The sequence below is a fragment of the Petaurus breviceps genome, unplaced genomic scaffold, assembly GCF_028583685.1.
Source record: "Petaurus breviceps papuanus isolate PSGF00001 unplaced genomic scaffold, PetGlider_PUasm1.0 129, whole genome shotgun sequence".
Lineage (NCBI taxonomy): Eukaryota > Metazoa > Chordata > Mammalia > Diprotodontia > Petauridae > Petaurus > Petaurus breviceps.
Window position 1 is genome coordinate 7,356,739 of NW_027185665.1, and position 14,008 is coordinate 7,370,746.

A 14,008-nucleotide genomic window follows, 5' to 3' on the forward strand; every position below is an offset into this window, starting at 1 on the left:
GATAGATAGATAGATAGATAGATAGATAGATAGATAGATAGATAGATAGAGATACAGATACAGATATCTCCTTGCTATTATTATATTTCTGTCTCTTGGAGCAACCAAATGTCTTGAACCTCCTGACTCAATCTTTACCCTTCTTTGGAAGAAGGTAGATACACATAGTGACCTGACACACTTGCATTTTCACAAATCCATGGAGCCCTCTTCTGGATGTATATGTAGGTACAGTTAGTGAACTTTAGTCATAACAACTGTGCCCTTTGCCCTTTCCCCTCACCCTTCCTGCCTAATAAATGAAAAGAAAAACTATTTTAAAACCAAAGTATAAGCAATGAAGTCCCACCATCCTCTCCCTGATAGTAAATATAGTCTTGGTATATAAAATATCTACTGAAACCATTATATTTTTAAACCTTTAACTGAATAAAATTATTATAACAGCAGAAGATCTTTAACTAATAATCTTTCATGCTAAATGAAGACTGAGAAGAATAGAGTGAATGATTTAAATCCACACATCATTCCAAAACCACATCTTCGACACATTTTCCACTAAATTTCTCAAAAGCCTCCCAAAAAGTTCTACTGTATCACATTGCCTTAGTCACCTCTTGGCAAAGGCAGTTCAATGTAGTGAAACAGCTAGGTGGCAGGTGGCAAGCAGGAAAGGGGGCTGCAGGAGGCCTGCACATCCCTCCAAGCCTCCCATCTACCTTGTCTATTCCTATTCCTGAACAACCAACCAATACTGAAGGAAAACACACACCCATACACCCATACACACACACACACACACACACACACAATCATGTTACCTAAATCTCTACTGGTCCCACATTAAGGCAGAGCAAACTTTGAAGTGATGTCCAGTTTGGTTTCTATTATACCACATATTAGCTATTCCAAACCTTCTACTCTGTCTTCAAAGTTATCCAATGGAAGCTCAAACACCCAAGCCCCATAGGACTCCTCTCTCTTAGCAGAAGATCTTTACCAAGAAAACTCATGAATTGACTTTTCCAAGAATAAAGCATTCTGGAATAAGTTCCCTCATCTATTGTCCCCCACTATGCTTCAAACCTATATCTATGTCAACACCCATACCCTTCTCCTAACCTCTAGCCTCAAAGATTGACGATTCATTCTCCTTTTTACCAAGAAACCCTTCTAGTAGAATCATTGATCTTATGTTCTCAAATCTCTATGACCTTGTTCCACTGATCAGTCTCCCCCCAGACAACTGTAAACATGTTCTAATTGGGTCCATGGCTTAATACAGCTGCTAAAATTATCTATGGCACAAAGTTACTCCCTAGCTGGGAGAAAAAAAAAAAACTTGGACAGCTTCCTATTGAACTTAAGATAAAATACAAATGTAAACACAAAGACATCAAAGCATCTCCCAGAAACAAAGGCTCTTTTTTTCATACCAATAGTCTATTATGTTATCAGGCTGCAAGCCAAACAATACAATCCTTTCTAAAGAAGTGAAAATTAATGTCACAAAGAAATGCCACGAAAAGACGTGTAGCAGGTGTGAGCAGACTACAACATACAATCAATAAGAAACTGCAAAGAACAGATGTAAAAGATGTTGTGAGGGAAATGTATTATAGGAAAAGGTGGCCTAGAAACAGAAAGAGGGTGAGAGAAGACAGACAATCCCAGTCCCGTTGTGTTATTCTAGTGAGAGGATATGTATGTGCATACATAAAGTGCAAACAAGGCATCATAGAAAAGCTGAGGATGACGACGATGATGGTGGTGGTGGTGGTGGTAATGATGATGATAATGCAGCAAAAGCAAAGAAAGTTTCCAGCTCTTTGCATAGAGCCTTTCTAGAAAACTTAAGTGAAGACACATAAGGGAAGAAGGGAAGGAAATAAGTATTTATATAGCATTTTCTTTGTGCCAGGCACTGAGCTTTTTACTAATATCAACTCATTTGATCCTCATGACAAACCTGTTACATAGACGCTATTATTATTCCCATTTTAACTGTTGAGGAAATTAAGGCAAACAGAAGTTTAAGTGACTTGCCCAGGGTCACACAGCCAGTAAGTGTCTGAGGTTGCATCTGAACCTAGGTTTTCCTGACAGCAGGCCCAGAGGTTTATTCCCTGGGCTCTCAGAGGGCTCCTGAACAAGATTCCTGCAGAATGTGTGAACTCTGATGAGCTGGGACCTGCTAAGATGAAGAGGAAGACAGGCCACAGTGTGAAGGGGTTTAAATGTCACAGCGGTTTATATGTGATAACGGAGGTAACAGAGAGTCACTGGACTCCAACAAGTATGGGCTGACAAGTCAGAACAAGGGGAAGAGCCCTCTGAGCAAGGACAAGGGCTGAATGCAGAAGATACTGGGAAGAACAAATGGCAAGATTTGGAAACTGAGTGAATGTGTACCATGAGGGAGGAGGAGGAGTTAAAGAGAACACCGATTACTGCGCCAATGCAATGTTTACAGTGCCCTCTATCACGATAAAGCCGTGACTGTAAGTACTGCATGACCTTCGATGACAGAACATAACAAACTCTCCAGGTAGAGGACAGAACTGAAGCATTTATTCAAACACCTGAAAACCCAATCCCCAAACCAGGAAGCCGATTCCATCACAGTACCAAAGATATTCAGAAGCCATAATAACACTGAGAGCCACAGCATCCTTCAGCCTTCCCACAAACCAATACAAGATCAATATCTACTCACAAACCTCTCTATCTCCTTTCCTGAGCTCCTCTCTCCCCCACTGTCTCCCTAGTTCTGACCAGCTTCCTGTGGGCTCTGCTTCCCTTCAGCAAACTCCTCCCACCACAGGCTCCATGTGACCACATTCAGCCTATTAGGGGGAAGAGATTATCATCACAACAGGGAAGCTTCCTGTGGCCTCTGCTCCACCCCTCAGCAAATTCCCTCCATCACAGGCTCCATGTGACCACATTCAGCCTATTAGGGGCAGAGTTTACTTTCAAAGAAGGGGAGGTCTTCAAACTCCCCCCCTAGGGTCTATTAAGGGGCAGGGAAGATCTTCAAATTCCCATTCTCATTACACTAATCAACTAAATATCCTTTTAAATAGTGGGGAGGAGGGAAATAGAGTATTCACAATGCCTTTATTCACTTCAGTCACTAAGAAATGCTCATATCGAGAGTATCACAAAAAAATTTATTCAATAAGATATGATTTTTGAAGTGGGAAGGGGCCTTAGGGGTCTTGTCCAACATCTTCATTTTACATACGGAAAAACTGAATCCAAGACAGGAAAAATTATGTACCCAAAGGATCAAGGGTTGTAGGTGGAAAAGCTGGGATCTGAACTCAGCTTAAAACGCCAACACAAGGGGCGGCCGGGGGCTCAGCACATAAGAGCACCAGCTCCAGTGTTGGGATGACCTGGGATCGAATCCAGGCTCAGACATTCAGCGCCCACCCAGAAACACCTGGCCGTGTGACCTTGAGAAAGTCACTTAACCCCAATTGCTTCAAAAAAAAATGCCAAAATAAAGTTCTTTGCACTAAGTCATGCAATGTTCTCTAATTGTAACTACCAGAATAACCTAACGTGGAGCCTCACCTTTTCCTCCAATGTCACCAGCCGTGGCCAGAGTAGTTTTGTTTTTAATGCACAACTCTAAAAAAATTACTTCACTGCTAGAAAACTGTCAAGTGCTCCCTAGTATTTCTCAAATAAAATTCTGGGACGACAACATCCTCACATGCCTTCTGAATCAAAGATCAAAAAGGCTTGTTTAGAATTATCCTACAGAGCTTTTGGTTATATTTTAATTACTTGAATTAGTCCATGTGGCAGAGCGTTGCGTTGTTCAGTCATTTCAGTCACGTCTGACTCTTCATGACCTCATTTGAGGCAAAGATACTGGAGCGGTTTGCCATTTCCTTCTCTAGCTCATTTTGTAGATGAGGAGGTGAGGCAAACAGGGTGAAGTGACTTGCAGGTTGAAACAAACTACGTGCTGTGTTTCTTTTTCTTGTTTTGTTTTGTTTCCTCTTTCCCACTGATTATTCCATCAGTTATAATCCTTCTTTACAACCTGACTAATGATCAATGGGAAGATATTTGTAGACTTTATATTTGAGTACATGCCGCCATGATGGTGGGGAGGGAGGAGAAGAAAGGGGAGAAAATTTGAAACTCAAGGGACTGTGGAACTGAATGTTGTAAACTATAAGTAAACAAATCAATTTAATTTTTTAAAAATTAGCTCCATAAAGTCAAAATCTGCATATTAATTAAGTTATGGCTATGCTCAGGATAATGCAGACAGCAGGTAACAGAAACAGAACTTAAACCAAGGTCTTCCTGGATTCTATACTGTCCCTCTATCCACTATTCAACTGTGCCTCTCACACTCAAAACAAAAATACTTGACAACTGGAAATGGCAGAAGACAACAGGATTAAGTGGAAATGTGTTAATAAGAAAGCAGACATAGGAAGAAGGAGGTTGAAACTTAAAGTGCAGCCCTCCAGAGAGAGTTCCACATTTCATACTGACTTCCTGTTCACGGATGGGCACTGTATTTGTCGATGGCCCAATGATGATGGAAGAGCCTATGGTATCACAAACATCCCGCAATAAAGGAGAAGCAACTGGATTTCTCACAAATGATATGTATGCTCAAGCACAAAGTTACAGACATTTTTAAAAGTACAACATTCCTCTCCTTTTATTTTTATGCCTTTGATTTAGGTATCACAGTGCACAAAATACTATACCTGGAGTGAGGAAGACCCAAGTTGAAAATTGATCTCAGAGACTTATTAACTATGTGACCCCAGGCAAGTCACTTAACTATCTGCCTCAATTTCCTCTTCTGTAAAATGAGGACGATGATAATAATACCTATCTCCCAGAGTTGTTGTGAGGACCAAATGAGCTATTTTTAAGTACTTTGTAAACTTTAAAACACTAATGCAAATCCTAGCTTTTATGACTATTACTGTTATTATTTTAAAAAGAAAAGAAAAAATGTCAACAAACCAAAATACATGCTTGTTTTCAATTTAATTATGAAAAAATTAAAATCTGCTAGTATTAAAAAACTAATGACAAACTCAGCACTGCTCAGTATTATGAAATTGTACTTTTCTTGTAACTATAAAATTTTCAGCGCAAAAAAGTTACAAGTGATTTTTATCCAGATATTATCAATCTTGTGAAAATAAACAATACTGTGTACCACACTATATAAAGTTTACAAGATTAATTTACCAATAAATTTATTTACAAAATCAAAAGGCCTTATTTTTTAAAAAATAAAAGGGAAAATTGTTTTTCATTTAATATGAAACTAGAAAGAGGCATAAGTGACAAAGTGGGTAGGATGCTAGGCTGGGAGTCAGTAGGACATGGGTTCAAATACCACCAAAAGCTGTTTTGGGGGATGAGACTCTGGACAAGTCATTTTACTTCCTGAGATATGCCTCATGTAACTCTCTTCCTACAAAGAAATCACATATTCTTTCCATGTTTGCTATGAAATTAGGCCTTGTATTAGAATGTCTGAATAAGGCTCTAAAGTCAATTGTGAAAATTGTGATGCAAAACCTATACAAGTGAATAAACACAGAATACATAATATTTGTTAAACCCAAAAACCTTAGTTACTGGGGGGGAGGACTCACTATTTGACAAAAACTGATGAGAAAATTGAATAGCAGCCTAGAAAAAAGAAGGTATAGACCTATACCTCACCCTATATGTCAAAATAAGATCCAAATGGACACATGACTTAGATATAAAAAGTCACATTATAAACAAATTAGAGTGGCAAGGAAGAAATTACCCCTTTCAGATCTATGGATGGGGAAAACTCATGACTAAACAAGTGATGGAGAGGAATACCTGGCACATAGTAAACACTACATAAATGTTGTTATTATCACATGCAATAAAATGAACAGTTTTAATTATGTAAAAGTAAAGTTTTTGCACAAATATAATCTAATAAAATTTGAAGTAAAACAGGTAATTGGGAAAAAAATCTTTGCAATGAGATTCTCTGATAATGGCCTCATTTTTAAGATATTTAAGGAACAGATTCAAATTTATAAGGCTAAGAGCCACCTCAATACATAAATGGTCAAAACTTATGAACTGGCAATTTTCAAAGGAAGAAATCCAGGTCATCAACAATCATAAAATGTTCTAAGGCACTAAGCATTAAAAAAAGTAAAGCATCTCTGAGGTTCCACCTCAAAGTTGACAAAGATGACCAAAGAGGAAAATGACAACTCTTGGTAGGACTGTGGGAAAATGGATATGTTAGTGCACTACTGATAGAACTATGAATTGGCCCTATATTCCTCCAAGGAAATCAAAGAAAGAAAAAAATTATATGTAAAAAAAAATGTGTTTATCAGCTCTTATAGTAGACAAAAATTAGAAACAAAGGGGATATGGTATCAGGGAACTGCTAAACAAATTACAGTATATAATTGGAAAATTATAGTGCCACAAAATGATGAAATGGACATTTTTAGAAGAACCTGAGAACAACAGAAATTGTTCTTGTCTAGTCTAAAGTGAGCTAGGTAAATAACCTAACCAATTTCAACATGAGAAATAAATTTTAGAAACCTGGCCTTCAGAGTGCAAGAACATTGATGCAATGTATAAATCTGAATCCGATAAAATCCATATATTACGTTTAAAAAAAGAAAAACAAGCAGTGGCACTGTTGCTACTGTACAACCCACTCTTCTATCCAGGAGGCAAGACTGTGGTCTCTCCTCACTTACAATGTAAGCAGAGGTCCTAGTTGCAGATGACTTATCTTAATGTTTTCTAAAAGATCTTGGTTGTGTTAACAAATGAAATGAACTCCTACTTCATACTGACCAAAGTCAAAGAAGTTACAAAAACAGTTCTCAAGGGGGTTACCTCTCGTAACATACACTGAAACAATATATCGGGTAGGCAGGGGGAGAGGGGAAAGAAGTTGCATAAAGGAGTTGTCTAAGAAGTTAATTAGAATCTATACAAAAATAAAGGCAAAGATAAGATTTTTTTAATATAAAATACCCTCAACAGAAAACTAGTGAAAGGAAAAAGAAATGAAAAAGAGATAACAGAAAAGGATCTAATAATGATAAAGGCATACTGAGCTATAAAGTATATGCTAAGAAAAAACCCATGGTACTTCAACACTGTTAAAACTAAAATTCTTCATCCTATATACTGATGTACAGAGTGGTAAATAAAAACTTGATTTTTAAAAAGGACAACTAGATAATGCTTTTACATTCTTTAAAAATCATTTTTTTTAATATCATGAACTTTTTCCTTAAATTAATCCACAAACAAAAATTCATTTACTTGCCTTTGGCAATATGATTCAAAACTATCTTTAACTCAAAATAATAGTGATCTTTTATAATCAACTTACACTACAGTTTTCAGGTGGAACAAGGAGTTGAGTAATCTCTCCACCATGCACACAGAAGAAATGCTTCATTTCTCCAGAAAAAATGTCCCAGATTATGACAGAAAAATCCACTCCTCCAGAGATCAAGTATCTTTGGTCATAACGAGCTGAGACCTGATGAGGATATAGTAAACATGTAATTTTGTTCCGATGACCCCGAAGAGTTCTGTGAGGTGGCCAACCTGTAAATGAGATTTTGTTTTTACAATGAGGTAGAAATTCAAGACTTAAAGCTTTTCAATAAAAAATAACACAAACTGATCTATTCACATTTACGTTCACACACACACAATATCCTAGTTTAAACTTAAAAAGGATTATATCATACCATAAGTCTTACTTTCTAAATTTAAATGATTCCAAGAAATTAAGTGGTAGATTCTAATATATTAAGCTAAAATTCTTCATCTATTTCTTCTTTTGTGACACTAATTCAAACACTGATCAAATTAACAGAAACAAAAACAATAAGTCAAATCCAGTCAACAAGCATTTATTAAGTACCATCATGTGCCAGGCTAAGTGCGGGAAACACAAAGGAAAGAACGGCCCATGCTCTCAAGGAGCTCACAGTCTAAATGGAGAGACACGTACAGACATAAAGAGGATAAATTAGAGATAATCTCAGGAAACAGACACTAGTATTAAAGGAGATGGGAAAATTTTCCTTTTGGAAGGCAGCATTTTAACTGAAACTTAAGGAAATCAAGAGCCAGAGAGGAGGATGGAGAGAATCGCAGACATGGGGGAGCAGCCGTGAAAATGCAGAATCAAAAAATGCAGGGTTTTCTGCAAGAAATCATAGGGAGACTGGGAGACAGTTGTCTCCTGGCTCACAGAGGATGTATAAAAGATATAAGAAATCTGGAAATGCAGGAGGGAGGGCAGGCTATGGAGAGTTTTAAAAGCCAAACTAAGGATTTTATGTTTAATCCCGGAGGTAATAGGGAGCTACTGGAGTTTTTTAAATAAGAGTTCACGTGGTCAGAGCTGGGCTTTAAGAAGATCAATTTGACAGAGGAGTGGAAGGGAGACTGCACTGGGGAGAGAACTGAAGACGGACCAACCAGAAAGCTACTGCAATGCTCCCAACAAAAAAGGCATGAGACAACAAAAGCAAGTCAGACATTTAACATTTTATAAATATCAACAGGACACAAAGCTTTACATTGTCAACATGTTTGTTTTTTAAAGAAGTATCTCTAATAATTCTTCTCAAAATATAAGATGGTAAAGTTTTATTTCACTACCTCTCCGGAGCATGTGCTCCCCTTGTAGTAACTGGACTATAGCAGTTTGTGTTGCCGGCACAATAATTATGCTTCCATCTTCACGACCACAAACAAGTCGTCCATGGGATGGAATGTACACACTTGCTGTAACTTTCAAAGGTTCGTTGCTATTAGGAACCAAACTTAGTTGATCTATAATTCCAGCAGGACAAGGAGTGAGTTTGCCAAAGGCCTCTTGTAAACAAATTGAAGTTGTCATTTCCAATCCTAGAGGTGTTTTGTTTAAAAATAATAAAAAGAAGAAAAAAAGACAGTGTTTTAACATATAAAAATATATCAAAGAATATTTATTTGTGTTTCTTATCAGTTAAACTGCCACTACCTTCTGTAGCTTCCTGTTTTTCAAGTGTGTCTGGTACATTCCAAATACACAATCTTCCTGAAGAGTCTCCCTGAATAAGTAGCTTATGGAAGCCATCCCTACGTCCATAAAAGAATCGTGTAACAGGAGGGCAGATAAACAACTGTGAAAAAAAAATACATATTCATTCAGATTTTTCAGCTATATGTTTAATGTGTAATAAGGACAGTCAAAATATCAACAACATATGCTTCGATGCAGATATTATTTTTCTCTAAAGCCAGGAATACAAAATACATTATAGACAATGTATTTGTGTCACTCTAAATTTTTACAATGACATTTCCAGTTTTAAAGGTTTGGAAAGTAATTTCTTCCAAAAACCTTATAAGAAAGGTAGTGCAAAAATACCAAAAAGGCATTGTTAAGCCAACTCTGCCATAATATCTAAAATTATGCAATAATATTGAAATTAAGCACAAAATTTGCTTTCTATAAATAATAAAATTTCTGAGGCAAAGTGTTTTGCAAATATTGATTAATGATCCTGACAGCTATTAGGCAGTTAAAACTTACCATTATTAAATCATGTATACTAACTTTTCACATTGACTCATGACTTTATTAACAAAAAACTCTCCATTTTTAAATAATCACTGTGATGTAATCATAAAAATTTTAAGATGGGGCCCATGATTTCATTGATGTAAAGAATTCCCAGATAAGCAATTTCTTTCTCAAAGTACCTTAGTATTTTAACTGCAACTTATGGGTTACACAGAGAACTGAAAGGTTAAAGACTTTGCCCAGGAGCACACACCCACCATGCATCAGAGGCAGAATTTGAACTGATGTTTTCCAAACTCCAAGGTCTGCTCTGTCTATATATACACATTATGATTTTCCTTATAAGAGATTTGGTACAACCCTCTAATTATAGAGGTAAGAAAATTCTTCAGGCAGCTAGGTGACACAGTGAATAGAGTACCAACCAGCCCTGGAGTCTGGAGGACCTGAGTTCAAATATGGCCTCAAACACTTGACACTAGCTGTGGGACCTTGGGCAAGTCACTTAACCCCAACTGCCTTGCCTCCCCCCCAAAAAAAAAGAAAAGAAAACTCTGTACCTGAGGGCCTAATTCACTTGTTTAGTCACAACTTGAACCCAAACAGCAAGCCCAAATAGACACACTCCATATGAAGGAATATCAGTAATAGTGTCATAATTAGATTTTCACATAGACATAAATTCTATGTCATTGTAAAAATTTTGTCATATTAAATATCACATATTACGTGCATATACACACATGCAATATTGAACTTGGACTAACATTTGGAAAATGAACTTAACAAACTCATTGGCTAGGATTTTGCTAACAATTTCATATCTATGATGGACAATTTTTTTTAGTCTTATCAGAAAAAAATGAATAAGGTTAGGTTCCTGCTAAAAAATGAGACAGTTTCCAAAATCTTTGAAAAGTCAAGCACATCATTTCTTAATTAAATGTGGTATTTGTTGAACACATACTATGCACAAATTTTTGTAATAAGCACTGAAGGAAAAATGAAGACTGAATAATTAAATTCCCTTTCCCCCTGGACTTTATAATTCAGAATTCATAAACAAAAACAAAAAAAATTATTTCAACAGAAAATTAAAACTGATATGAAAACATAATTAAGCGGTCATAGGAGTTTCCTGAATCTCAAGCAAAATAAACTAAACCAACTGGTTTTTTTTTACTTGAAATCTAAAGTTCCTAATGCTTTACCATTTCATAGAAATGCCATAACTTCTTTCACCAAAAAGTCATTCGACAAAGTCCAAAGTATTTTTTACTCCAATATAATGGCCACTCATTTTATGCCAACAAGTGCCTTAAAAATTGAAATTGAAATTAAAAAATGAAATTTAACATGCCTGGCGGGGTGGGAAAAAGCAGTTGTACATTTAAAGATAGCCAGGGTGATCATTTTGTCACACAGAAAATAGCCTTCTAATTTAACTGGAGATGAGAATTCAAGTTAGGGAAAGGTGGCAAATTAAGTTGGGTAAATATAGTATGGCCAGTTTAATACGGAGGAACTTGATTACTTATGGCTAAACAAATTTTCTCTCCCAAAGTATTTATGACAAATATTTTCTATCTCACCACCACAATGAATACAAAATGGAATTTTCAGAAAAAAATTGGCAAAATATTAGACAAATAGCATTCTTATATTTTTAAAAAATTGCATCAGTTAGCTTAAAGAGTACAATCTTAGCAAAACAGGAAAATGATAAATGCTGGAGAGGATATGGAAAAACTGGAACACTGATGCATTGTTGGTGGAGTTGTGAGCTGATCCAACCATTCTGGAGAGCAATCCGGACCTATGCCCAAAGGGCTATAAATAAATGTACACCCTGTGACCCAGCAATACCACTTCAGGGGCTGTATCCCAAAGAAATCACAGAAGTGGTAAAAAGACCCATATGTAAAAAATATTTATAGCAGCTCTTTTTGTGGTAGAAAAGAACTGGAAGTCAAGGGGATGCCCATCAATTGGGGAATGGCTGAACAAGTTGTGGTATATGGATGTAACGGAATACTACTGTGCTATAAGAAATGAGGAGCAGACAGACTTCATAATAACTTGGTGAGACATATATAAACTGATGCTGAGTGAGGAGAGCAGAACCAGGAGAACTTTGTACACAATTACAGATACATTGCATGTGTAACGACTAACTTTGATAGACTGGACTCCTCCCAGCAATACAAGATTAGAAGACAGCTACAAAAGACTCATGATGGAAAGGGCTACCCACAACCAGAGAAAGAACTAGAGTCTGCAGATTGAAGCAAACTATTTGCTCTCTCTTGTTTGTGTTTTGTTTTGTTTTATCCCTTTTTTTGCACTGTTCAGTCGGTGGTTATAATCCTTTACAATATGACTAACGTTCAACATGAAGGTATTTGTAGAACCTATATTTGATTACATGCCGCTATGGGGAAGAGGGGGAGAAGGAGAGGAAGAAAATTTGAAACTTAAGAGATTGTGGAACTGAATGTTGTAAACTGAAAGTAAATAAAAATACATCAATTATTTTAAAAAAGAAGAAATAAAGTAAAAAAAAAATGAAAATGAAAAATGAAAACAAGAGTACAGTCTTAGAACAATATTAAATAAATTTTGGTCATAATGAATGTTTTCCAATTAAAATAAATTATTTTTATTCATGTTTTCAAGGTATAGTCATCAAAATCTCTGAGATTCTTTTAAATGATAAACCATTATATTAAATAGGATCATCCTTCTAAATCTTTTACTGTTCCTAAAAGTCCATGCTAAATTAATGTAAATTAGCTTCAGCATTAATTTCATCCAAAGTTAGTTTGAATATATAAGCAACATCCATAATTCCCTAAAGTCTTTGGAAAATGATAAATGTACTACTGCATATATTACTATGGATACAAAGAGACTATGCAACTTTGGGGCCTATGGGACATGGAGAAGCCTACACAGGAATATTTAAGAATCTTGAATAGTGTGAAGCACAGTGGACATAGTTAGAAGGAAGCTGAAGAAATGAGAATGAAATCTCATCCTTCCCATAGCAAATTTGCCAGGAAGGGGAAATGAGAACTTTCAGGAAGAAAATCATATGGTGGGCATTTAGGTTTCCAGGAGAAAATTATTACCAGAGACTGTAATATGATGAAGACGATGATTTTCAGGAGAACAAAAGGAGTGGTAGACAAGGAAAATATCAACTAGTTATTCTGCCTCCCCTTCATCTAAGTCTGTGCTTCTTGGTGCTGACTAGTCAGTCTCTGTTTCCTTTATTTTAAAGCACTATCCACATGACTGAACACTTTGGTACAATACATACCTTCATGCATATCACTGCTTTATATTACAATGTTACCTGAATTAATGTTTCATTCAAGATATATGTCCAAAGTAAAATATATATAGCAATCCCAGGTCACGTGATCAGGCAGGACAACTGAACTGGCAGAAGAATGCCATGGCAATAAGCTGGAGAAAGTTATGCATAAAGTAATGCCAATGGTTTAAGGCAAAGGATACCAAGGATCTGTCTTCAAGTAAAATGGAAGTTAGAGAGAATGTAGGGGGCGGGGGGTTTCCTCCAAAGAACTGACCCAGGGGGGTCCTACTTTACAGCTTTAAAAGGCAACCATACTTTGGTTCCATCAGTCAGTAAGCATTTACAATGTGCCAGGCACGGTGCAAAGTGCTGGGGACATACTAAAAGACAAAACAGGGTGCCAGTCCTCAAAAGTTACATTCTGACGGGAGGACGACGTGCGGAAAATTATACACGATAGATATGAGTTGTGCAAACGGAAAGCAACCTGAGCGGAAGGTGCTGGGGGGTTTGGGAGGTGGAGACAAACTCAGGGAGACTTCCTATAGAAAATGAAATTTGAGCTAAGTCTTGAAGGAGGCCAGAAGGTAGAGGCGATGATACAGGTCATTCGGGGCATGGAAAACACCAGCCAATAAAAAGACACAGGATAAAGTTGGAGCATCATGTTCAAGGAACAGCAAGTTCAATGAGTCAATCGGGAAAGACAATAATGGGCACATTACGATGGACAGAAGATATTAGGAATAAAGCTTTCCCAAAAAGTAGGTAAATGTAATCGTCAAACTTAGATTTTACAGAACTTTCTACTGTCTTAAAATGAACAAATCAATATACTGGGCTAATAAGGAATATAAATTAGATAGACAGATAGATATCTATAGATATATATAAAATAATTTGTTTAATACAACTGCTTCAGTGAATTTGTGTATGGCCACAATGCTCAGAATGCATCTTACCTCTTTATCTTCTCTATCCAAGAGACCATACTGTACAGGAGGAATTAAATTTTCAACAGCCTTTCCAACATCACTGCGGAATGAATCGCTAGCAGGTAGGCAACTGAG

The 14,008-nt window shown here is 36.6% G+C and overlaps 1 protein-coding gene across 4 annotated transcripts in view; it reads right to left on the minus strand.

Moving 5' to 3' along the window:
• Nucleotides 1-14,008, minus strand: part of LOC138173247 (WD repeat-containing protein 7) — a 494,247-nt gene that overhangs the window by 421,665 nt on the left and 58,574 nt on the right. For all 4 annotated transcript variants that reach the window (XM_069103220.1, XM_069103240.1, XM_069103213.1 and 1 more), the window contains 4 exons: nucleotides 13,901-14,003; nucleotides 9,071-9,212; nucleotides 8,707-8,955; nucleotides 7,418-7,638 (listed from right to left, as the gene is read on the minus strand). In XM_069103220.1, the coding sequence (XP_068959321.1) occupies nucleotides 7,418-7,638; nucleotides 8,707-8,955; nucleotides 9,071-9,212; nucleotides 13,901-14,003 (715 nt within the window). The remainder of the gene's footprint in view (nucleotides 1-7,417; nucleotides 7,639-8,706; nucleotides 8,956-9,070; nucleotides 9,213-13,900; nucleotides 14,004-14,008) is intronic.